The following is a 26237-nucleotide window of genomic DNA, read 5'->3' on the forward strand; positions in this document are numbered from 1 at the left end:
ACGCCAACGATTTCAACAGCCGTAGTATGAGCGGGGATTGCCTTAGCACAGTACAAGAAACCACAGATACCAGGGAATTACAGTACTTTGGGATGAGACCGTGAGGTATTAGGAAAGCACGTGCGGAGGGCACAACCAGAAAGAGTCCAGAAAGGTGTCGATCAATGTAGCAGACTGCCCACGGCTCGCAGCCGTGCTTTGGGATGGGCTTGTTAGGCAGAACACGAAAAGAAGGGGAAACCACACGCCTGGGGAACGCAGCGCCGCTGCGCCCGCACTGAGGCACGGACGGGGCGGGCCGGAGCGCCGTGCGCTCTCCTGACAGAAAATCCCGCCGCCCGGGCCCGGAGCCGGGGGAGGGCCGCGTTCCCAGCACCTCCGCCGCCGCCGGGAAAGGAGCCGCCTCCGCGGGCACCGCTGAGTGGCTGCGCCGAGGCGGGGCGGAGCGCGGCGGTCGCCGCTGGCTCGGCCCGGCTCGGGCCGTCCCCGTCCCCAAACAGCGGCGGAACGAGAGCTCAGGCGGTGCCGGCCGAGCCACCACAGCTCCGCACCGCCGTTCCCGCGTCCGCGCCGCTGCCCCGCGCTATGGAGATCGAGCTGCCCCCCGCCGCACAGGTGAGAGCGCAGCCGCAACGGGGCGGGCGGGAACCGGGGGCGCCCGCGCCCCCGCCTCCCCCTCCCTCGTGGCCCGGCGGTTGGGGAGGGGCGGGCCGGGCGGTCACGCGGCCGGCGGAGCACGTGGTGCCGCCCCGCCCCGGGGGCAGCGCTGAGTCACGGCGGGGGCCGGGCCCCGCCTCTCCGGTACTTTCCCCCCCGCCCCCCTCCCGGGCTGGGGTCTCGCTCTGCTTGCTCCGCAGTTCGGGGCCAGGTCAGTCCGTAGCGAAGGGTGAGCTTGGCCCTGCCCCGCCTCGCCCCGCCCGCTAGTCCGGTTCCTTCTTGAGAGCTTCATGCCGTCACGCGGCCCTCAGTGGGGGCAGTTGCACAACTGCGTGTTTCCCGTCTCGGGTCGGCCATGGGATGCGGGGTGATAAAGGGCGCGGGAAGGGCTACGGCAGCGCTGTGAGGGGCGGTGGGGCCGCGGCGGAATGGGCTCCGCGCCTCTCTGGCGTCTGCGCCGCTCTCTTCTGTGCGGGCCGGGGCGGCTCTTGCGGTATCTCCTGTGGAGCTGCCTGACTGCGTGCTGCTGCTCCGGCCCCGCTGCTGCGGTTTCTGTTAGAGCTGTTGTGGAAAAGGTGCTGTATTTCTAGATAGCTAGTGGATTATCTTCTATTAGTTAAATAAAGTGCTGGATGGGATTCGTTTGGGATGTTGTTTATTACTAACGACACAGGTGTCAAAGCACCTGATAAAAGCACTCTGAAACATGAGTGTTTCAAGTCAAGTTCGTAAAAGCGTTATGTTCTTGTAGCTGTTTCCTTCTTCAGTGAGCTTGAAGGTACTGAAATGGCTGAGCCTGGTGCTTCTAGCCTTGTAAGACAGCACGACAAGCTCATCAGCTGTCACTAAATGTTGAGCTTTGTAGGAAGGTGAGCAGAAAGTAATCCTGCTCACCTTCTCATGTAAAGAATGAGGCCATGTGTTGTATTTGCACTGAGTGCTGAATGTGAAGACGGGTGTAACCAAGTACCTGAGTACCTGCCTTCAATGTATATAAAGTTTTTTTTTTTACCTAGAAAGGAGTGTCTAGCTCCAGTAGAGACATCTCTTTGGTCTGTAAGGTTTTATGCAGATATTACACATCTGATTTTGTGACACACTGTGTTAGGTTGTCTAGTGAATGGGTTGCTTTTCTGTTCTCTAATGGTTTGTCTTTTCCATATAACACTGATTATGCAGGAAGTGACAAATGAATACACCACTCAGGCCTGGCAACAGGCCTTTGATTCTTTTTTTCCTCAGTAACTCTGTTAAACAGAAGTGTCTGTTGATAGATTAAGGTATCTGTATAGATACCTATTTGTCCACCTACATACGTAGATATGTTTCAGTATAGGAAAACATCTACATTTTTTGTTGTTATCTCAGAAGGAACTGAAGGCTGAAGGAGCCGGGTGGTTCAGTCTGAGAAGAGGAGGCTGAGGGGAGGTCTCAGTGCTCCGTACAACTGCCTGAAAGGAGGTTGCAGCGGTAAGGGTGCTGGTCTCCTCTCTTGAGTGATGAGAGATTGGACATGAAGAAATTGCCTCAAGTGGTACTGGGGGAGGCTTAGGTTGAATATCAAGAGCATGGAGGGGGTGCTTAGGCATTGGAACAGCCTGTCTGGGGAGGTAGTAGAGTTGCCGTTGCTGGAGGTATTTAACAGACCTGTGGATGTGGTTTAATGATGAACTTGCGATGTTAGATGGATGGTTAGACTTGGTCTTAGAGCTCTTTTGCAATCTAAATGATTCTGTCATTCCTAAAATGGCAGATAAGTGTGGTGGAAGAAATAGATGAGAATATTACAAGCTCTGTCTTAAGTAGGAATGCATTTTTTTAGACTCTCTTAATTCTGACGTGCTTACCCTGATATCATGCTGCACTGAAAAATCTTCATTCAAAACTTCAGAATATTTTTCAGTTAAACTAGTGTTAGATACAATGCAGTGCAGTACCTGAAAGTAACTGAAAGGAATGTTGAATAATAAAAGATGACCAGGAGAATCCTTTCAATGGTACAGCTAATTGGATATTTTATTATTGTACATGTCTATCATACGGACACTGTTCTGCATGTTTTGTCTTTAAAATGTGCTGAGAATTTACACTGCATTGGAAATTGGTTGAAATACAAGGAGTTAGTTGCATTTGAAAATGGGACTTGAAGAAGCTTGTGGTTAGAACCCAAAGTAGGGAAACAATTTGGCTTTGGGAGTTTTATTGAAAAACATGTGAAAAAGACCAAACTGGAATGAAAAAAGAACATTAAGTATAAGCAGAGAGCAGCTGGATGACCTCATGTGCTTTAAAGAACTTGAGACATTTTTATAGGAGTGTGTGGGTGGTTGGGAAGCGTTGTGTACATTTCCCACTAGTGTTCATGGGCAAGAATAAATTTTGGCTCTCTGTCCGTTACTTTTTTCTTCTTCTTTTTTAAATTGAAAAAAGCAAAGAGTATAACATTTATCCTAAATAAGAATACAGAAGACTATGTATCACCCTGACAGCCAAAGCAGTGTTAAAATCGTCAGATTATTATTAGCTATTGTTGCCCCTGAATACTCTTTTGAGTTCTTATGGCTTTTTTCCTCTTTGTCTTGAATTTGCAGAGCAAAATACTGTCTGCTGCTTTCATGGTCCTGACTGAAATTAATGTAGCAATGGCACATTGAGCATTCTTTAATGTTGGAGAAGTCTCTGATATCTCTGTGCAATACGCTGGAGTTTGTGAGATCACTGGAAGTGAAAGGAGCTAAATAAGATATTTGTTCTTTCATGTCCTCAGTCAAGTCTTTCATATCATTTTTCCTTCTGCTACTTGTCAAATTTTGTTAGATTTTGTCCTCCAGAAGAAGCAGCAAACTCCGAAACAGCGAAACTTACTGCAGTTTGTCTCTGAAAAATGTTTAGGATGCATTCGTTTTTTCTAAAGGAGGGTGAAAAAGCACTGACTGCACGTCCAGGAAAAAGTCAGTTTGCAGGAGGCAGAAGGAAAGCATGTAGGCTTTCTATCTTTTGTAGACTTTCTATACAAAGTCCAGATAAGAAGAGTAGATGACACCAGCTGAGCCCATGCTTTTAACACCAGGTGTGTCCTTTGTTGAGAAGAAGAAATCTGATTATTTTTTTTTTTCTATCTAGGACATGGCTTATTTCTTTTTTTCTTGGGAATTAATAAAGATAAGCTCTTAGATGACTAAACGGTTCGTGAAAATTAGGCCAATTTGTGGAAGTGTGATGTATTTGCAGTAATTGTGCTGGCTGTGGTTAGTGCAAGTCCAGGCAAGAACCTGTTGGCATGAATTAAATATTAATCCTCTGATACTGTGTTTGAATTCCAGCCAGGCAAAAAGCCTCCAGAGTCCCCAGGTTAATCACCTAGTTAAAGTTTGTTTTGGCTTCCACCTCATTCCAACCCTAAGTAATCCATTATTCTAATAAAATACATTCCTAGTGAACTTAAAGCAGTTTCAAGTCTGTTCAGTTTTCTGCTACGGGGCATTGTATCCAAGTAGGACTTTGTGCCATGGAATTCAATCTCAGGTGAAAGGAAGAGAATACAACGCAGGGGTCAGCTAAGTTCTTTTCTGCAATAATCTAGCTTAACTGGTTTTAGAAACAATTCATCTGCCATTACGCAAGTCTTCTTACATAAACCAATGAAAAGTCTGGTAGGAGTAGTTGAAAGTCATGACTTCGAGGGTGTTTTATCCAAAGATGACTGATATACAGCAGTAAACTGAAATTCAGTTCAGTGTTGCTCAACAGTAATAGCTTTATGGTGTATTTGTTTATTAAGGTAAACTACTAAAGCATCCAATAAGAAATGAAGCCAGCAAAATTACCACCATTGCATTTGTGCTAAAACATGAAAGGTTTGTTTGAAACAGATGCAGGTGAACCATAGGATCATGGAATGTTTTGGGTCAGACGGGAACTTCAGTTCATCCAGTTCCAGCCTCTGTCCATGGGCAGGGACACCTCCCACCAGCCCAGGCTGCCCAAAGCTCCATCCGTCTTGGCCTTGAGCGCTACCAGGGATGGGGCATCCACAGCTCCTCTGGGTGTGTAATTCAGGTAAAGATAGGCTTTGTGTCCTCCTGACTTTGCTACCTGGCTCCTGTTGACTGTACATGAAGAGCAGTAATCGTACTAGTTAGCTAATGGTATAGTGCTCAAGGTTTTCTTAAGTGTGAGGGCAGTATTATTATTCTACAGCACTTCCAGTAATGAAGGAAGAGCAGGGACAGTTCTTTCTCAAGGTTTCTTTGCTTTAGAGGCTTTTAAGTATACTTTTTTTAACCATTATTAGAAACAGCAAAGCATGCCATTTTAATATTTGTTTAATTTTGCTGTAGCATACATAGCCCTGCAATGCCTGTTTCAAATAGAAGCAGTGTCTCAGAACCAGAATTGGCACCATTGACCAAATTAATATTTAATTTAAATTATCCGAGAAATGTGTAAGACATGTAGTAAGGATAAAAATATTTAATTATTTGAATCCTTTGAAAAAGAGATTTCTCTTCATTTTGTGGAGCCCCTTCTGTTTCCCATCTTCAGACTTTTTGATAAAATACTTGCTCAGTTCTCTCTGGCCAATGCTGACTTCTGCATGGATATGCTATGTATTTATATGTGGGCTTTCTGTCTGACTCCTAATTTCTACTGTAATGTTCATTTTGAAAGAGTTACTTCAAGTATTTTGATATGCCAATCGTGGAGATGTTGGAAAGCTTATAAGGGTTAATAACAGCGTTAATAACTCATAGTATATGGTAAAGTTAGTGCTTTTTTGTCAGCTATATTGGTCATCCCCACTGCAAATACTGCTTGGCAAGACTGTAATAAGATGGGTTTAACTTAAAATGTACCCACTTAAGTTTTGTGGTTTTTTAAGTATACTACAGATCTGGTTGATGTTTTTCATTAGCTCAGTTTGGATTTCTGATCTTGCCTGATTACCTGCAGCTTTGATACTGAAAAGAAGGAATATAAAATAATGTTTATCTTCAGTTAAGTAATTGTAAAAGCGCTGTGACTATAAATGTTTCCTATCTTCCCAGTTCAAGTAAATAATTTCAACAACTGTGTTTTCGTTGTTGATGCTGTTACAGTACTGAGACACTTGAGACCTCCCACTCTTATACTTGTCTTGTGGCATATTAAGACTTTTAATCTAAGTTCTATAGTATTATTATAAGCAATGAAATTAACAAAGCAGAGAAAGGAGAAGAAACTTCTTTTAAGTTTGGTGTTGCAGCAACAAGTTATGTAAGATCAGTTTGAGACGGTCACTTTCAAACCTTTTAAGGAAGTATCTTCTGCATGGCTATGGAACATAAAGATATCAGTTTTTCCTCCCTTGCCCTCACCTCTGCCTTGCAGTATCCAAGTTTTATTGTTGTTTGCTGTAGTGGTATTACATGCTGTCTTTGGTAAATATGAAAAAATCCACTTCTGGAGACTGCTTGCAAAACAAAGTTTGCATGCTTGGGAAATTGACTCAGAAGAAGCTTGGTCGATAGTTTGCCTTTAAGTAGAAGTTTGTTTTATGATCAAGGGTGTGCCAGTTTGCTGTGTTGGAAGTTCATGCCCACAAAATGTTGAAGCAGCTACTTTTCTACAACAGAGTTTTATGAAAAGTTGCCCTGTCTTTGATTTGCTTCCTGCTCAGGTCATTGTGGCTGTTTAGTCTTATGGAGCTAAAACAAAGATCCAGGAGGGGAGTTTTGCTTGTTTGAACCCTGGGAGTAGTATTGGTACCTCCCCTCTTTATTGTTACAGTTAAGAGTGGAGCAATTCCTGCATTGCTTTGGCTGTCTGAAGGTCCCTGCTGGAGTTCATCAGCAGCACGTGGCTGATGGTGGTGGTGCTGGCTGGTCCTGGTGAAATGGCCAGTGTTTTGTCTGCTCCACAGCCGGTGTTTGCTTCAGTGTCACCTGGGTGCTTGGTCACTAATTTCTGTCTTCAGGAGTTGTCTCCTTGAGTTAAGTCCTGTTGGGTAAGAAGGCTGAGCTCTGTCCTAAAGCAGGGTATTTCCAGTTCGATTGCGTGCACTGTGCTACCAGATGCATGCTTTGCAGTCAGTTGGGCAATGAAGTGGTGGGTGAAAGACGGTGGTGGGGCTGGGTAAAGCAGCTTTAGAATCTGGAGCAGCTCAGCTGGGTAACAGCTTTTCAGGAGCTTCATTACTGGGAAGAGAACATACTCTTTCATAGTAGAGGTCAGTCAAGGTATCTGGGAGCAGCATTGCATCCTAGCTCATTACACTAGCACTTGTCTTCACCAGTATTGCAGAAGCAGTGATGGATACGCACCAGTGCAGATGATGTAGTCATTAAGCGTCCTTGGAACAAGTGTGCTGTAGATCTTGGTGTGTCTTCTGTGATTTATTTGACGTGAGGTACATGGACATATTTTTCTCAAAGCTGTTCTACAACACATCCTTTTTTTTCTAGTGTAGATGGGCCTTGAGCAGGTCTCTGTGTCAGCTGAGGAATTTCTGGGACGTTGTCCCCCTGATCTTTAAAAAAGTAAGTCAAACTTGAGACTTTTGAAGTAAGTAGGATTGAAGATGAAAATAAAATACAGTAACAAAAATGGTAATAGCAAAATAATGTACCAACTACTGTCAGCTGGTCTTCCAAATTGTTTATACTGAATTCTTTGTGTGTGGAAGTGCACATCATGTTTAGGTGTCTCATACCTATCAATGCTGAACCACAGCAACTTCTGATACTCTGCTTTGTAATTTGTTTTGGGCATTTGAACTAGAATATGATAATTACTAGTTGATCAACTAATATAAATTGTTGTGACCCAGTGGACTTTTGCAGCTCTTTGGAATATTTTCCAGCATGATTTGTAATCCTTAGTTGCCTCTCACTTTAAGTTTGTAGTAGCGCGTACCGCTTGGGAGTCCTTGTCGTGCAGTAACTGCTGTGAGTATCCCTAGGTATCACATAATCCCTCTAAGTTTCTTTTTGCTGGTAAAATGAAGAACAGGAACTTTTTAAATAATTAAACTGTTAATGGGGTTGTAACAAATTGCTGAAATATTTTAAGCTCTGAAAATTTTAAATTGAGCTTTTCTCCTACTAAGGCCAGAGCAGTATAATAATTTTGAATTCAAACTTAAGCTTGGGATGAGAGGTCTTGGTGAATTGTGTGTGTATGTGGCAGAGATGATGAGCAAGGCCTTACAAAACGTGAGTAGTAATGGCAGAATTAACCCCTAGTGTCTGACTTTGTGTGTAGTGATTTACCCTAGTGAGATATCAGCGTCTCATTGTTTAAATTAATTGAAGTATAGAGAAATTGTAGTCTTGCAGTTTTTACTTGCATTTGGCTGTAATCTAACTAGCCAAGTATTTACTGAGGCATGAGGAAGTGTTTTGGGCAGAGACCAAAAACGACTCAAGACCAAACCTGATGCTTACTTTTGCATTCCATATTGTGTTGTTTTTCCCAGGTGATCAGCAATTTATTTTTTTTTTTAACTTTTGCTTAAGTTGGTTTTAGTTATATCTGGAAAGCAGTTAAATTTTCTGCAATGTCTTCTACTGGAAAAAGTCACCTATGAATGCTGGTTTTAATAAGAGTCTACTTAAAAAAAAAAAAAAAGCCTCACAACTTATTTTGCCTAACTGGGGCACTTGGCACACAAACTTTAATTTGGCAGCAGATATGCAGGGCAGTTGCACTTAGGTTCTGTGCTGTCCTTCAGCTGCTGATAGACAGCCTGCAGTGTGCTGGGATGTTTCACCCTGCCCTTAGAGATTAGAGGCTTCCTTCAGAGGCAGTAAGGTAAGTCCGTTTCTTCTCAACCCTTTCTGCCCTCAAATTGGGAACACTGTAAATAATTTCCCTTTCAATTTATTATGCCAGTTAGTCTGACTTTTACAACAAAACCCCCCTGTTACTTAAATGACAGTTAGTGTAGTTCTTCCCCAAAGCCCGGGTACAAACAGTGTGCGGAAAGAGACAAAAAAGGGTAAGCTACCTTCTTGCACCCCCAGGTATGAGGAAGAAAGTGCTTTTTGGCAAAGCCGACAGAACAGAAGGAACAAATGGAATGAATTATGAATTTTGAACATTGTCACTGGGGTTAGTCTGCCTTTGGAAGAGCTCTGCCTTGCCCCGTCTCCACCTCTTCTGCACTGAACTGGAAATAACATGGTGGCAGAGAAGAGGAACAGAGAGCAGAGAAAAGGTATAAAGATATTTTGGCACACGTTACAGGAGGCATGGCAGGACTTGTAGGGGTGTTTAATCTGTCCTTCAAAAAAATGTTTGTGATTATACAGGTGCAAGGGAAAGGACATGTAGTTTGGAGTAAGACTCTTAAGCTGAGAGTATGAGAACAGTTTGTTTTCAAGTATTTTCTTTTACTGCACGAAAGGCAATTCACTATGCTACTTCACTGGATGTAGAATAATTAAACTTGCAGTACTTTTTTGAAGGAAAAAGGAAGTTTAGCTCTCTTCCTTATTCCCCTGGCAACCTGTTTTTATCAGTGTTCAACATTTCTCTTTCAGAAGCTGCAGTGGAATACCTTATCAAGCTGCACCTTGTGGTCATAGGAGATAAAATGTTGCAGCTCTAGAAAATGTCTGAAGTGTTCTGTTGTTGCTCTCCAAATGCTTGGTACATAGCACTGAACCAGCATGTGCTGAAGGTTTTAACTGAGTTAACATTTATAAAGACATATATTTACATAATAAGTGTCCAAGAGATCAGTTCTGTGTTTTTTCTTCAGGTAACAGATGCAGTTATTAACTAAAAATAAATGTTTAACAGAATGTGGTGAGTGCCTTTGGATTTAAAATTTCTTGGTTTTCTGTAGTTTTCTTGCAAGTTGAATACCCTTGTGGGTGGAAGAGATGTATCGATAAGTTTATTATTTGTGGCAGTCGATCTTGTTTTGGTCATTGCTGCTGATAGAGCGTACAAGGAAAAATGTGTGATTGCCTGTACCTTGTTTTTTAAATGCATTTGTCCCTTTAATCATAGGCTGAAGAAGGCAGCCCTATTATAACCATAACAGGCTGTGAGCCGGAGAGCTGTTGATCTGGGTGGAAGGACGGAATTATCAGTGGTTGAATTTGGAGATGGTGGTGTTCTTTTAAGGCCACAAAGAATGCTGAACTGTTTAGGACTGACAAGTTTGAAGTGTTTATAGAATTTGGTAAGAGTTGTAAAGCCATTTACCTACACTGGTTCATGTCTTGGGAGATGAATTGGCTCATTTTGCTCAGAGTTTCTAATTTGAGTACTACACATGACTTCAAAAACTGGCCGGTAGATTGCACAATGCAGATGGCTTCACTTTCTTATATGGTGTTGTTCCTCGGTGGATTTACTTTTTTCAGCAGAAGCTGTTGTGTCCATATAAATGATAAATTGGCACACAGACACCTGACATGTTGGCCCTTCTTGACCCTTCTTGTTTCAGTTGCTGAACTGTTTAGGACTGACAAGTTGAAGAGTTTCCCGAAGCATTCCTGGGGATTAATGATTTTTAGAGGATTGCTTTTTGCTGATAAGTTTGTGAATTATAGTACTTAAGAAAATGAACAAATAAAATCTGTCCTTCCTCATACTATTGAAAACCAGCTTCCATCATGTATCTGTGTGTGGCTGAAGGAAGGAAAGAAGCTGTACAAACTCCCTTTGTGGAAAGGTAACAATGATTTCTATGATGCTTCATGTAAATCTGGAGAGTGCATTTTTGGTCATCAGTGCACAGTTGAGCTGTATTGTTATTTACTGAATTTTTTCTGTAGTATGTCATTAGTGAAGGTTGTATGTGGTGTCAAATAAACCATGTAACCATGAATTATTTCTTTGGAAGGAAAACGTGCTATGCTAAGCATGCATCCTCAAATATGTTAAGATCTTGTGTCCACTGAGCAGTTGGATAGCAGTGTATTTGGGCCTTTTCTGTTGTGGTGGATTTTTTTAATTTCCTTATAGACACACTCAATAAGAAGGGGGAGGAGGGAAAGAAGGAAAATGAGCAATGGTGAACATTTCTCTCCATAATTTGCTGAAGGGTAATTGGAAGTACATGCTTGTCATCTAATTTCTCTAATACACTGTTACATTGAACAGTGCTTATTTCTGTATTCACAGCATGCACTGATGCTAAATACTCAGCATTTGTTATCTATATAAATCATGTATGTGAAAAGTGCACATAAATTGCAGGACTCTGATCCACAAAGGTATTTAACATCTGTGCCCCACTGAGGTCAGTGGGAGGTAGGCAGTGTAACTGCTGGATGTGAGCTGCAGCACACAACATGGCACAACTGGCCACCTCTAGAGCAAGGCTTGCATTCCCCAAAATGTAACCATGTAGTTGAGGAGTGTGCATTACTGTGTGTTGATTGGCACATTTTCTGGAATTGAACTTTGATTATAAAAAGAAAGAAGCAGCAAGAAGACAAAGAAAATGTCAAACTTGAAGTTGTGGAGACAATATAGAGAGTGGGTCTGATATGACTTCAGTGCTGTTGGAGAGCACTATCATACAAATTGTATCTGAGGTCACAGAAGCGTTTTTACATGAGAGTTAGAAGTACTCTGTAGAGCAGTGGCAGTTCTCCCCTGGTGTCCAGGCTACTCCTGCATACTGTTTGGAAGATGATATCCAGTTCTGCCTCAGAAACAGAGAACTGAGGTCTTGTCAGATGGCACGATTTTCTTTCTGTTCACTGATTGTTTTTGTTGCTTAATTCTTAAGAGCATACAGTGCCTCAGTACTGACATTACAGACTAAAACAGTCTGATTTTTCTTATTCTCAGGCTTATATTCTTTTAAATCGATAAGCTGTTTGGTGAGTTCTCGGAGTTTGAAAGCATCCTTGCTCTTTGTTTTAGCTTTGTTAGTAAGCACGGAGGAAGTGTTGTGGTGCAGCCTTATGGAGTAGCTGTCTGTGTTGGTGAAGGAGGGCTGATGGATGTGTGTTGGCAGTGCAGTTAGTGAACCTCCATGCTTGTCTAGCCCACGCAGACGTTGCAAGTGCCTGCCCTTGTAGTTTGGCCCACGAAAAACAACAGAGTTGCTTGTGAGATCAGTCGATGGAAGCTTGGTGAGACATGCTTCTGGTGACACTAAAGCATGCAGTTTCTATATGCAGGCTGTCATGTAGCTGTAGTAACCCATCTGGTGCCTGTCCCTGTATCTTGGCCAGCCGTCATCAAAACGACAGCTAAATGGAGGCCTACCAGTAACATCTCACTGAAGTGCAAACTTACAGCTCAAGAGTATAAATAATCATTGAGTGTATTTTGATCCAGAACAGATGCACTCTGTCCTCATGTTTGGCTTGAAAATACTTTTTAGCAAAGTGTAATCCTAGTGAAATCAAAATAGTGGCTAATAGGTTATAACCCAAGGTTAACACAACCTAATAAATGTTATTTACAGTTTTATTATGCTCTTTACTCTGTTGCATCTTCCTGATTTGTTTCATTGGTCGTAAGAGTGTGCTATAATTTGTCTGGATCATGCTTCCCAGATGACTGAGCCATTATTATAAACAAATCTTCTCCTAGATAAACTAATGATAACTAGTCTGTGGCAGTGTCCACACATGGTACATGCCTGGTTGGGTACAGCAGGATAGCCTGAAGATCATCATTTAACAGGTAACTGTTTCCCAACTATTGTAGGTTCCCTATATAAAATGAACTGGGAAAAAAAGGCTGCAGTGTTCCTCAGACTGAGAGATGAGCAGTATTTTCATATTGAAATTACAACGTTTGTATTCTTTATTTAATTGTAGGTCAAGGATTTTTGTTGTTGTTGTATACATGGCAAAATTTAACAAATGCCAGTTTTCTTACAATGAAGTTTTAAATTGAGAGAGGGGAAAAAAGCAAAGCTCTTATTGAGACCAGCATTTCCTGAAGTGAAATAGACTTCTGGCTGCTATTTGAATGCCTTTCAAAATGGAGTAGCACAGTGCAACACATGGTGCTTAGACAGCAGCCAAAAATAAAGCCACAACAGAATCACTCAGTTTACTTGCTGGGGCAGCAGGGCAGAGTTTTGTTGATGGATCAAACATGTAAAAACAAATACATTGCCTAACCCACTCTTTTATAAAACAATCCCATGTTTTTTGCCAGCCTTCCAATTTCATTGTGCAACTTGTGCAATGGATTGTAACTTGTATACATACTCACTTTGTGTGCTTATTGACTTGATCATTTTGTAATGTTGCTGATGAAAGAGTAAAGAAATAGCAAGTAAATGACTCTATTAAACTGAAAGAGGAATTCAGAATTTGAACGGAGGGAACTGCAACACTTGTACACCAGCCAACTATGGTGTGGAAAAGTGATGTTGAGATTAACATAATATAATTACGATCTAAAGGGGAAAAGAGAAGAATGAAAGCCATTGAACTAAAATGACAACGCAATGAAAACATCTAACATTCATTGTTTTTGACGATGATGTTCTGGTAAGCAGTCTGGGACTCCAAGAAATTTAGGATGAAGTTTGAAGAAGCTTTTGGCTTTTGCTTGGCAGCCAGATTGTGCTTATAAATAGGGGCATCATTAGATTTGTAAAGCAAAGCTCATTGTCATTGACTTACAACGTTAGACTTCACTTTGTCTTTTCCTTTAGGCTAGGGCAGAAATAGAATATAGAATACAAGACAGATTTGGCCATGAGTGCTAGAGAATAACATTGAAAGCTAAAATACCATACAAAGAAAAATAAGTAGTGATGTCAGGTTTAAGACTGTTTGTGTACTGCAAGCCACGCAAATGAGACACTGCATTTGAGCTTTTTTTTTTTACTGACTTTTTTTAAAATGTTGAGGGACAATTTGGCCCCTGGAAACCATGCACTGTATATTAAACTAAATGTATAGCTGCTTTCCAAAAATCAATTAAAAATTTAGAAAAACAAAGCTGCTTCTGAAGCATGTGAGAGAGTGCCAAACAGTGTTCTGCAAAGGCGTCTGCGGCACTGAGGGAGAATTGTCTCCTCTGTTATACCAGAAATGGATACTTCATGATGCACGTGTGCCTTGCTGACTGCTGAGCCAGCAGCAGGACATCATTCTGATGCTGCACCCTGAGCTAGAAGGGACTGCTTTGAGGCTTCTGTGCACAATCTGTGCTGTGACTGGCATGGAGGTGGAGATGGATTGTTTTTGCAAAGCAAGAGAAAGCTATCGTCAAAGAAAAGCAGTTATCTGCCATTTATGTACCTTCTTTTCCTTCTCTTTGTTATCTGTGATTGATTATTTTTCTTTATTCACAGTGGTCTTGTTCTAGTGCTGACACTAGGAGTTTGCAGCTTTTGGGGTTGGAATGGAGGTAGGCCTGCATGTGCATGACCATGAACATCTAAAACATCTGTTCTTTACTGCACTTGCATTCTTGCTCATTTTATACTCTTCAGGCTTGAAGAAAACTGTTTTTTCACTCCTGGAGAATATGTGAGGTATATCGTATTCCTAACAATTTGGAAAGCTTGCTTACCATAGCATTTATCTCATGGAACCAGATCTTACAATCATAGCCTTTGTTGATATCATTCCTAGAAGGTGCCAGCTCAGGTGAAATACATGAATTGTTTGCTTCTCAGGGGAGTTAGTTCTGTTCTGGTAGGGGCAGTCCGATGGGCTGTGTCCTGAATTGCACTTGCAGAGGAAGGCTGTCATTGCAGTCAGTCACTGTTAGTCCCACTCTTTGTTAGAAGAATCACAGTATTCATGGAAACTTTCTTACGAATGCTAGCCAGTGCAACCAAGTAGTTTTTCAAATGATTTGATTTATAAGAGTAGATTCTGACAATTTGGTACTAAGTAGGAGTGCCTGCTGGAATACAGTGGGAGCTGTGGTCTGAAATATGAGATGTATGTTAGGAGAAGACAGAGGCTAACCACTTCTAGCTAATGAAATACCAGAACTTCACTTCCTGTCCTGGTAAAACATTCTAGAGCTTTCTTTCTTGAGCAAGAAGATGAAATTTGCTTACAAATATTTATGTTTCGGGGACTGAGCTTATTTCATATGTCTCTGTTGGGGCAGAAGAATGTCCTGAGAAACGGCCAGCATTTTTTAGCTGGCTTATTTATATAGACAAGGAGTGGAAATTCTCTCACAGCATTTGTTCTGTAAAGCTTTATCTTTCCAATCTTTTTAAAGTCTTTTTTTTTTTTTTTTTTTTTCCAGGTAAGCCAGCCTTCTGGGTCTTAAAAAGATATCAAGTAGCCAAAGATCACTTAGGGCTAGGAAGAGCAAACAGGCATCATGAAGCTATGAAGCTGAAACAGGCAGCGTCCAAGCTGTTTTGATCTCATGTCAGGCACGCTAGTAGTGGTAGTGGCACAGGTATGAAAGACACAGAAAGGACCAAGTGCGTACTTTGTCCCTGCACTGCCTGGAGGAAGGTCTTGGCAAAGACTGTGAGGCAGCAGGCAGCTCCACAGGGTGGTCAGGGCCTTGACCTTGAGGATTCATGAATCACAGGTTGCTGTCTTATGGCTTTGTTTGGGAGCTGCCTGTTCCATCACATTTCCAAATCCTAAATCCAGACTTCTAAAATTGAAATTGAGCCTCTCTGCCTTCTAGCATAAATAGCATATGACGTTTTCTTTTCCCTGTTCTTAAGTGCTACTCTTCTCTGTTTGTTCACTTCTCTAATTAAATTCTGTTCTTCGTATTTCCAGTTGTAAGGCACTGAAAATTGTGGCCAAGCTTTCAAATCTCATTGTATGTTTGTAAAAAGTAATGGTGGTGGGATAATTTTATCTGCTTTCTGTGCTTTCACTGAAGCAAAGGACTTAGCTGTCTGTGATTGCAAATCAATTACAGAGCAAAGACAATTAGCTAAGTAGCTTACCTCAATAGAGAATTGCCAGCATGGAAGATCTGGAATACAGAAAACAAATCATTAATTACAGTGATTTCAGAAATCATATGAAAAAAATGATTTATAAATCATGCTTGAGTAAAATCATTTCCTCTTGAGGATGATGAAGGAAAGATGTTCAGCTGTTGTTCCAACTGCTTTTCTTAAGTGGTAAGAATGTTTCCAGTTCCTCTTAGTCTTGCTTTATTATTTAGTCTCCTTCCTTTCATTCTAGTCTAGGAGTATTTCAAGACTTTGGTCTTCACTTCCTATGTGGTATGTTGAATACAGCAAAAATGTAAGGTGCTTTTTGTTCATTCCTTTCTCTTCCTGGAACACAAATGGAAAATGAGTGGTACTTTTCCAAGTTCTTTCTGCGAATAAGCTACAGACAGGATGCTTTCTTACCTCTTGTGGGGTTGTCTTCTGCCTTCTCCACTGGATGTACTCACCCTGGTGTGTGGAATATTCTCTCTTAAGTCAAATTCTAATGGATCGTGGGAAACCAAAGAGGCATGACATGGAATGATGAGCATTTTGTGAAAACTAGGAAAGTCATTCTATGAAATAACACAAAACCAGGGTCTCTTTCCTTTGTTTACCCGACTGCAAGTGTGTTTGCTTAGGAGCGATAAGAGTTAATTGTCAAACTTTACAATGTAGTGGGAGATTTTCTCATAAAATGTATAACAGACTCTGCCCAGATGGCAAATGCTGATATGTAAATCTAAAACATGAAAATTTCCATTGGGGGCCAGATGGTGGCTTAATGTGAATTGTTTAACATTTATGTGTATCTTATCAAAACTGCCTTTATATGTCCAAACTAAGCTGTTGGTGTGGTGCGGAGGGCATATCACTAAATGAACAGAAAAGCAAATGATGAGTGCAAGGCACCTCTTGCTAATATGAATAATGGGAAAGCAAAGCTTGTCCTTCTCTGCTGAGGGGTGGCCCGTTCCTGGAGACGAGGCATTCAAAGCTGAGTTGGACGGGACCTGGGCAGCCTTGTGTAGTGGTTGGCAACCCTGCCCATGGCAGGAGGTTGAGGCGCGATGGTCTCCAAGATTCCTTCCATCCAAAGCCATTCTGGGATTATGTGGTTGTCTTTTGTTTCCCAAATTGTGAAGAAGATGGGAGAAATAAAACCGCTGTTCATCTTCAGAGGAAAAATACTAAAATTGTGATATTCTCCCAGAAGTTGTGACTACTAATGTCCAATATTTCTAATAAGTACCTTAATGTATTAGTGTATTTCCTCTCAAAATGGCCACTGGTGTTCACAGGGAAAGAGCTGAGCCCAGAGCAAGGGGAAGCGCTGCCCATGAAATCCCTCCTGATGGCAGCTGTGTCCTTGTGCCGGGCAGGGCCGGCGCCCCGGCCTCTCCCGCTCCTGCCAAGGCGGCCACTTCCTCTGATGCAATCCAAGAAATTACACAAGGGAGAAAGGAACAAACGGATGCTTGTGGACTCAGTCACGAGGGCCCCTTGAAGCACTTACAGTAAGCAGGCCTGGTGCTGTGGGAGGCGGGGACTGAGCTGTGCAAAGCAATGGCCCGGCTGTTGCTGGCCAAGCTACCATCAGGCTCCCACTGCACACCATGCACTGAGTGCAGATCCCTGCTACTGCCTCCCTCCTAACCAGCCTTCTCCACCCAGCAGTTTGAGTCACCTGAAAATTAGAGGGTGGCTGTTTCACAGGCAAAAACTGAAATGCCTTTTAGTGGCTTTGGAAACATGGATTGCCAAGTACATGGTCACTGTGTGATGCTTTCATGGTGAAAGGTAAAAATGCTTCAGTGATAGACCTAAGAAAGAGTGCCTGCATTCACTTGTGGGTACATGCATTTGTGTGTGTCAGTGTCAACAAGGCTGCGAAGTAATTGGAAGTGGGAGGCTGAAAGAGCAAAATTGCAACATATTTCTATAGACTGCAATTTCTTTTTTAGTACTTTCCTGTCCCTCTTGCTGGGGCTGTGAGTCACCCCCCTGTGAGTCACTGGTCAATGGTGGCTCCATTAACTTTGACCTGGGGCCTTGGCCTAATGCCCAGCACTCTTTATTTTCTTGACAAGGGCAGTATCACTGAAAGCATTGGCTGAAATTATAGATAAATGTTAAATGGCAGGTTATATTGAAATCAACATGCTGTTTGATGATTTTAAATATTAGCTTACTGAACAGGAGAGCACTTCCTCCATGTAACCCGTTCATGTGAAGAGTAATTACTTACTAGTATTTAAGACTATAATATTACTCTGTTTGTATAGAATTTTTCCAAGCTGAAAATAGCAGTAATCTTTCCCAGTTAGGTGGTGGTTATTAAAAGCAAACAAGTCTTTTCAGCTTGAAGTGCCACCAGATAAATACATCTAGAAGCTAAAAAAAAAAAAAAAAAAAGAGCTCCTCACAGACATCTTTGTCCAGGACAGAGGTGCAGCACTGCTTATCAAAGCCAGAGATAAGATACGGGGCTTAATGTGGGCCCTTGAGAAACAGTGACATTAAGTCAATGCTGTGCTATTCCTCGGGCAACAGCCCACGCATCAGGCGTGTTCGGTTTGTTCCAGTTCCACAAGCAGAGCTGTGCTGCCAGAGCAGTGTGCAGCTGTAGTGGTGCCTGTCATGCACAGCACCCAAAGCTCTGTGTTTTGGTGGTGATATGCTGCGTGGCACAGCAGTGGCTGTACTTGAGGGTTTTGCCCAAGGCAGCATGCTTTTCTGCTTAAGGAAAGTGTTCTGCCTTCCGTACCTCTTTTTGGAGTGCTTTGTATTTTGTGATTTAAACTGAAACCATGTAGCAGTTCTGCTATTTTTGTGCAGTAGTCTGCTGCAAGTGAGAGAAACAGCTCTGCTAATACACAACCTCGTGCTTACACGCGCACACACAAATCTTTTGAGTAGCATTTGTAACAGTGCCTGGTAGATGAATAATTCAGAAGTGAGCCCTAAAATCCAGATCCTGCAGTTTTATCCAGAGCATATTGCAAATGCTCCGAGACTAGGAAACAGTTTAGAATCTGCTGCAGGAGGAGACAGCGAGCAGCTGGTAAACTACTGGCCCTTAATGAAGCTATACCATACTGCAGTATCTCCGATTACTGCAGGACTTAATTAGTTCATTTTACCCTCCAATCTGGAGAGACCAAACATTGTCTTGGGCAACCGCTGCAGTTATTTCAGCTGCTTCATTGCTGGCCATTAAAGCTGAGTTTGGTCTCTCTCAGCAAGGTATATTAAATATGTCTTAGCTGTCAGAATGCCTGCATTGTGTTACATCGGTATTTCATGTTACTGCCCAATTCTAGAATAAAGTAGTTTTTTTAGCAACTGGTTGAAGTACATCATGTAATGTGTATATATGAGCATGAATGGTATTGAATTGTTAATGAGGAGATTATGGTCTGCTGTGATGTGGTCTCCCGCTAATGCCATTACTGTTGTATGGAAGCAGTCACTTTGAATGGCAGTGTGACGTGGTGTTTAGGTTACTTTGTTTCTGTGCTTGAAAATACTCTTAACAGAGAGAAGGAAATGTTTAATTTGATACGGTGGAAAATTTAATGTACCTTGGGTGTAACTGCTCACTGAATCAGTAAAGTCCTGTTCAAGTGAAATATGATGTTTATATACTTGTAGTTGCAGTGAGCTGTTGGACTCCTTTCTCAGCTAGTGTGATAGGATGCAAGAAAACAGCTGCAAGTTGTGCCAGAGGAGGTTTGGGTCGTGCATTAGGAAGAAATCATTCATGGAGAGAGCAGTCAGGCACTGGAATGGGCTGCTGTCATGGCTTTGGCAGGAACAGAGTTAATTGTTGATTGATGATTTCTATGTGGTGCATTTTTCTTACAGAAGAAAACAGTCCAAACTTCAGCACCGAGAAACATCGTTTCAACAGCATAAAAATATGAAAAATTGCTCAGAGCCCAATTGATTAACAAACTTTGACACCTCTTGATACGTGGTTTATACTCGGCACTAAACCAGTCACACTTAGAACGTCAACTGAAATTAAGCTTTGAATTACAAATTTTTAGTGATAGTCTTAATAATTTTAAATTAAAAAAAAAAAAAGTACTCCTGTAATGTTGTGTTAGGTGGGGCCTTGGAACCAGGTTATTCTCCAGCTTTGTAGCACTGTTCTGCTGATCTTAAGATTCATGCTTGATACTAGGATGGACCATAAACGTTTGAAAACACATTTTGAGTGTGGTTATTGCAGTGACTCAGACAACTCCTTGTGATGTTTTTAGCCAGTTTTCACAATTTAATAAGATTATACTAAAAAAACCTACATGAATAAACTTAGAAATTTCTATCTTTCTCTTTTACATAGTCTTTTTTTTTTTTAAACTTTCTTATGTGATATAATTCATTCTATTGCTTCATGTATTCTATGAGATAATGTAGGAAAGAATACTAACTGTCTAGTTTGTGTGTTGCCTTACCAACTGCAACTGCTTAGTTTCCGTGACCTGGTGTGTGGGCTGCAGCAACCAAACCTTCAGTCCACACACTTCAGGAAGGTCATATGGAGACGCATTTCATTAAGATAATTTTGTAGGATTAAGAGAATGAATCTCACTTACATGAGTCTACCTGTTTAATGCAGAATTTAAAAGCCTTCTTATTGTTTTAAACCAGTTCTGCTGGGGAGGAGGCTTGCTTCAAAACAGCATTTCTATTACAGGACATGAACTTGATTGACATCCTTTGGAGGCAAGATATAGACCTTGGGGCAAGGCGTGAAGTTTTTGATTTCAGTCAACGACAGAAGGAGTATGAACTCGAGAAACAGAAGAAACTTGAAAAGGAAAGACAAGAGCAGCTCCAGAAAGAGCGGGAGAAAGCCTTGCTGGCTCAGCTGGTGTTAGATGAGGAGACAGGTGAATTTGTTCCACCTCAGCCAGCTCAGCACATTCAGTCAGAAAACGCTGAACCACCGATCAGTTTTTCACAGGTAAACTCTAATTGTGTTTGTGAGTGTGTTTAAACCTTTTTTCCATCCACAGGAAGGTGTAATGCTAGTGGTTGCCTAAAATGAATTTGCATTTGTTGCTGTAATGGAAGACTGTTCAGTTATTCAAAGATGCAGTAACACTTTTTTCATGACTTTCCTATTTAGAGCACAGATACTTCAAAACCAGAAGAGGCCTTGTCCTTTGATGACTGCATGCAGCTCTTGGCAGAAGCATTCCCATTCATAGATGACAATGAGGTAAACGCTCAGTGCAGCAGTTCCATGGGTGGTGTGCCAGGGGATCAGTTTCTTATTTTCTCATACCAGCATTTCTTTGCGCTGTAGTATTAATTTGTGATATGAGTTGAGTGCTGTCCCCAAGCCATCTGTAACTGGAATAAAGCCATGTTGTGGGCTTGAACTTGGGCTGCATCAGGAGCAGGTGGCATGCCATGGTTCTCTTGTATTCCTTGTGCTTACTGAGTGGTGCAGGACATTTTACTGGCCTGATTGCCATCAGCCAGTGTTACTGCAAATAGCAGAGTTTTGCAGTTTGTCGCGATGAGCTTAGTTCAGCTCTCTGGAGTTGGTGTATTTGGATTGCTTTACTTTGAAGCACAGACCCAGACTGGTAAGTTAAAATAAGCCTTTCATCATTCAGTTCATGCTTCTGCCTATTTCTGTCCTTAATGTGAAAACTCCTTTCATGGGAATACTTTTATATTATTTCATTATGTTCAGTAAATACTTTTGCTAAGAAATGCCTATTTATTCTGCAGAAAAGGTAAAACAGCAAGAGGAGACTTTTGCTTTGAAAGATTCTGAGTATATGTTTGTTTGTTCAACACTCCAGGCTTCTCCAGCTGCATTTCAATCACTGGTTCCTGATCAGATTGATAGTGACCCAGTCTTCATTTCTTCTAATCAAACTCAGCCACCCAACTCACCTGGTATAGTTCCGCTTACTGATGCAGAAAATATGCAGAACATAGAGCAAGTTTGGGAAGAGTTATTGTCCCTTCCAGAGTTACAGGTAAAAGTTTTGTATAATAATAATCTGGAAAAAAAAAATAAAATAAAATAGGGTATGCCAGCAGGCTATGGTGTGACAAGTATGAGGTACAAGACTCTCTCAACCAATGGTGATTATAACTAACTTGTTGCATTTTACAACATAGACATAGTATGTCTGTAACTTAATACGATCTTTACTTTTTAAAAAGCAATATATTGAAGAATGTATAATAGGAATGAAATAGTTCTTTATCAGGGTGCCTTAATAAAACAATCTATCTTCCAAGTCAGAACTTCTTCATGTTTGACAAATGATTGCATCTGTATTCAACCTGTTACAGCACAATCATGATGGAAATATGAGCTGATTAAAAATAGATGCTTCTGAATTATGGAACTACAGAATAAATTGTTTCTGCAAGCATTATTGTAAATGAGGTTTTTTCCCTAGTATTTAAGTATTTTGAGTGCAAAAGGTAATCATTTTTTACATAAAATTTATCTAAGAAAAGGGTTTGTATAAATAATAATAGAAAGTACAGATAGATATCTAACTACTCTTAGCTCTTGTTTAACTACTTAACTATATATTTGTTGGTAGAAACTAATTATATAATGTACATGAACTGAGTATTTCAAGGGAACAAAGACAGCTAAAAATCACTGATATATTACTAAGTTGTGCATTATAGAGCACATCTAGTTAGTTTTTTTAATCTTCTACTTTATCTAGTTTTGACTATTAAAAAAGGGGGAGGGAGGGAACCAACAATAGTGGGGAACCTTGTATTTCCTGCCACTCTACTTTTTCCCTTACTCTTCCTCTATATTTGGAAATTTTCCTAATCTTTACTGCTGTGGTATGCCTAAAAGCCCCCACACAGGTAACGAGGAAGACTAGCTTTGAAAAGGCAGCTGAAAAGATATTAAGAAACGAAGCCAAAATTATTAATTCTGTATATTAATTGAATAATCTTCTGATTGAGATAATTAAATTGAGGCTATTGCTATCTGTGAAGTATATTTGAAAGGGAATTCAAGAGCTCTCACATTCGAAGCCTTAGCTTAAGCTTTGCATGCTCTCTGGTTAAAGAGTCAGTGTGTGGTCCCTCCTTAAGGGAAACGGAAACACTGCGGTCGTTGCCTAATTCTTTGTGGAAAGCAGGGATACTTACTTCTGTTTCAGTTAAGAAACTGCCACTCTGTTGGAAAGAAAGTTGGTTTTGTAGCCAATGAAAGCCCATCAATGTAATCATCTTATACACTCACACTAATGTTAGCCAGCTTTCCTAGAAGCGCGTGGGATGAGTTAACGTTAATAAGGGTTCACAGTTTTTCTTTTTTTACTTTCCAGAGAATTACATTTCTCTGCAATTCACTGCTTCATTCATTGAATCCTGCAACGATCTTGTCTTCAAGGCAAAGAAATCATGACATAAAATTGAAGATGGCTAAAAATAGTTTGCTATGAGTGCTTAGTAAGCCTCATTCAGTATTCTTACATTTACTGAAGTGAAGCCATTACTAGCAGTGATGCCTGTGAGAAGTTGAGCTCCAGAATCCCCACTTGGATTTGGTAGAACAGGAGTGCCATTTCCACGTATCAGTGTGTTGGGATGGATTTCTTCTTCAGCACCTTGTTATGAATTTGAGGGGCTCCACTGTCTTGTTCCAAATAGCTTTGTCCAGGATAAGTTGCTTCGTATTCTGCTTAGGTATCTGTTCTTCTTAGATTGTCTTCCCATAGTGCAGTTATGTTGTTGTGTATGTCATCTAGGGAACAGCAGTGTTACAATACCCATGTACATGTTAATGACTAAAATAATAGTTGTGGATTCTATAAAAATATTTCATGATCAATTGGTCTTGTGTTGTTCAACTCCTCTCTTACATTTCCCATGTAGTGTCTAAACATTGAAAATGACAACCTGGCTGAAGTAAGCACAATCATGAGCCCTGAAACCAAGCCAGCGGAGATGCACAACAGCTATAATTATTACAACTCATTACCCATCATGAAAAAAGATGTTAACTGTGGTCCAGATTTCCTGGAGAATATCGAGGGCTCTTTCTCCAGCATTTTGCAGCCAGAAGACAGCAGTCAGCTGAACATGAACTCTTTAAATAACACATTGACTTCAAGCCCCGATTTCTGTGAGGATTTCTATACCAGTTTTATTTGTGCAAAGGGGGACAGTGACACAGTAACAACAAACACTATCAGTCAGTCACTTGCAGATATTTTAAGTGAACCTATTGATCTTTCTGATTTCCCACTGTGGAGAGCTTTTAATGATGACCACTCAGGAACTGTGCCAGAGTGTAATGATTCTGACTCTGGTATTTCACTGAATGCAAATTCTAGTGTAGCATCACCCGAACACTCTGTTGAATCATCTACCTGTGGAGATAAGACTTTTGGTTGTAGTGATTCTGAAATGGAAGACACGGACAGTTCTCCTGGAAGTGTGCCGCAGAGCAATGCTAGCATGTACTCATTGCAGTTCCCTGATCAAATACTTCCTTCTGTGGAGCCAGGCACTCAAACACCCAGCTTGCAACATATGAACACACCAAAGAAAGACCCTCCTGCTGGCCCAGGCCACCCTAAAGCTCCATTCACAAAAGATAAACCTTCGGGCCGTCTTGAAGCTCATCTCACAAGAGATGAGCAAAGAGCAAAAGCTCTGCAGATCCCTTTTCCGGTAGAAAAAATCATCAATCTCCCTGTTGATGACTTCAATGAAATGATGTCGAAGGAGCAGTTCAGTGAAGCCCAGCTTGCACTTATTCGAGATATACGCAGGAGAGGCAAGAATAAAGTGGCTGCTCAAAACTGCCGTAAGAGAAAACTGGAAAATATAGTGGAACTGGAGCAAGATTTGAGTCACCTAAAAGATGAGAGAGAGAAATTGCTTAAAGAAAAAGGAGAGAATGACAAAAGCCTTCGTCAAATGAAAAAGCAATTAACCACCCTATATGTTGAGGTCTTCAGCATGCTACGAGATGAAGATGGAAAGTCTTACTCTCCTAGTGAATACTCACTGCAGCAAACTAGAGATGGCAGTATCTTCCTTGTTCCTAAAAGCAGAAAGGCAGAGACTAAACTTTGAAGAGCAGCACGGCTGGCTGGTGTTCTCCAAGTTACTATTTTTGTATTGTTATCCCAATAGCTTTTACTGTGAGGTGGAATGCAGAATTAGGTAATATTTTTCAAGTAATTCTATGCAATGATGATTTGAAAATTAATATTTAAGTTTATGAAAGGTGCAAGTTCAAAACTAATTGTGTAATGCAGATATATGTATGCAAAATTTGTAATCTCACTTTTATAACAGGCATTTCCTTCTTTTAGCACCATTTTAACTAGTTTCCATACGTGTAAATATTTAAAGATAACCATATTTATATACTGTTCTTATCTCCTGTTATATTCATAGATTTGATATATAAGAATAATTCTAGCCTCCTAAATATAATTTCTTGCAAGATAAACAGTATGGCTTCTTACTTTTTTGTAAAAGAAAAAGAATGCAATAGCGTTTGTTTCCAATTTTTATAAATGCTTTATATTTAATGTATGATTTTAATTTAGTGTCAACTTGATACTCATTGTTTGATTTTGATTCATCTTACCATTTCATTAAACTTTTTATTATTATTATTATTATTTTTCATGTCATAGGCATTTATTTCCCTAAAGTAGGTTAAGTGCCGATTCAGATATCCTCACTGGTTTTCCAAGGATAAGTCTTCATGCACCAAATATGCTTAACAAGCAGAGATGTATTGCACAGCACTGTCAGCATTATTGATGTTCACCGTAACTTTAACTACCATTTGGAAGGATTGTGTAACAAATGTGTTTCAAGCCTATGCTAAGTTTATATAATTTGTTTTGCTCTCAGAACACTATTTATAAGCTCATGATGAGATCTCCTCCAAAGGCATTAGAATCTGTTAATTAGAAAGTGTCAGCATTATGTATTTTTCCAACTAATAAATTCTGTATACCTTTCTAGAAAAATTACTGAAATTCATTATGCATCTCTGACTGATCAGCAGGCATCATCTGTCATCGCTGTTCTGTCTGAGGTCACGGAAAAAGATATCCCGAGGGCCGAGCAGTGCGCTCTTTGGAACCTGCTCTCAGTTTGTTGAAAGAATGTTGTGATGTTTGAAGTTATGAGTTATAAGAGATGAAAAAATTGGGCAAATAAATCACAGTTTCATTTACTCCTCCACTGGACTCACTGTACTTGATCATCGTGGATCTTTCTAAATACTGAACAGGCATAATTTGAAATACACATTGAAATGATACACAGTTAACGTTCGTCTTCCCTGTGGAACTCCTAAAAGGAACATTTGAAGTGTTTTTTTTCTGCCACTGGAGCTGTTTCGTGATTATTTTAGGTATATTTTGTTACCATGCATACATTTGTTTAGTACACTAAGTATTGAACTGTTCTGCAAGTTTTGCTAGACCTATTGAACATTTCTCTAAAAAGAAGCTAACTTTTTTAAGTCGAAGAGCTTTTGGCAATCAGCCTTGTTTCCCACGTGAATGTGTTGTGAAACTGCAACTGCAGTGGGCAGGGCTCATGTTCCAAAAGAGGAAGGGTAGGGGGCTAGGACAGAAAGCCCTGGTTTCGATGAGTGTTTCTCTATCAGGGGATGCTGTGGAGCTTCTCCTTTTTTCCACTTGTTCTCCGCTGTTTTCACACAACTCCAGTG

General features: G+C 40.9%; 1 protein-coding gene across 6 annotated transcripts; it reads left to right on the plus strand.

Annotated features, from left to right (window-relative positions):
- The first annotated feature begins 362 nt into the window (after nt 1-362).
- NFE2L2 (NFE2 like bZIP transcription factor 2) lies at nt 363-25170 on the plus strand. 6 transcript variants are annotated; one of them, XM_010713570.4, is made up of 6 exons: nt 8393-8448; nt 8661-8854; nt 20217-20486; nt 20652-20744; nt 21340-21519; nt 23405-25170. In XM_010713570.4, the coding sequence occupies exons 3-6, from the start codon at nt 20220-20222 to the stop codon at nt 24611-24613; spliced, it is 1749 nt and encodes a 582-aa protein (XP_010711872.2). In that variant the 5' UTR covers nt 8393-8448; nt 8661-8854; nt 20217-20219; the 3' UTR covers nt 24614-25170. The 6 variants fall into 6 exon arrangements, with proteins under 6 accessions (XP_085084354.1, XP_010711873.2, XP_010711870.2 ...); XM_085228228.1 differs by lacking the exons at nt 8393-8448; nt 8661-8854 and adding an exon at nt 363-615; XM_010713571.2 differs by lacking the exons at nt 8393-8448; nt 8661-8854 and adding an exon at nt 737-868.
- The last annotated feature ends 1067 nt before the right edge of the window (nt 25171-26237 follow it).

Source organism: Meleagris gallopavo, chromosome 7, assembly GCF_905368555.1.
Source record: "Meleagris gallopavo chromosome 7, MGAL_WU_HG_1.1, whole genome shotgun sequence".
NCBI lineage: Eukaryota > Metazoa > Chordata > Aves > Galliformes > Phasianidae > Meleagris > Meleagris gallopavo.

Bases quoted from the DNA above. Each gene is read 5' to 3' on its own strand.
- NFE2L2 (XM_010713568.4), top strand. From the start codon at position 1,086: ATGGGCTCCGCGCCTCTCTGGCGTCTGCGCCGCTCTCTTCTGTGCGGG. The intron at 20,487-20,651 runs GTAAACTCTAAT...TTTCCTATTTAG, and splicing joins CACCGATCAGTTTTTCACAG to AGCACAGATACTTCAAAACC. The intron at 21,520-23,404 runs GTAAAAGTTTTG...TTTCCCATGTAG, and splicing joins TGTCCCTTCCAGAGTTACAG to TGTCTAAACATTGAAAATGA.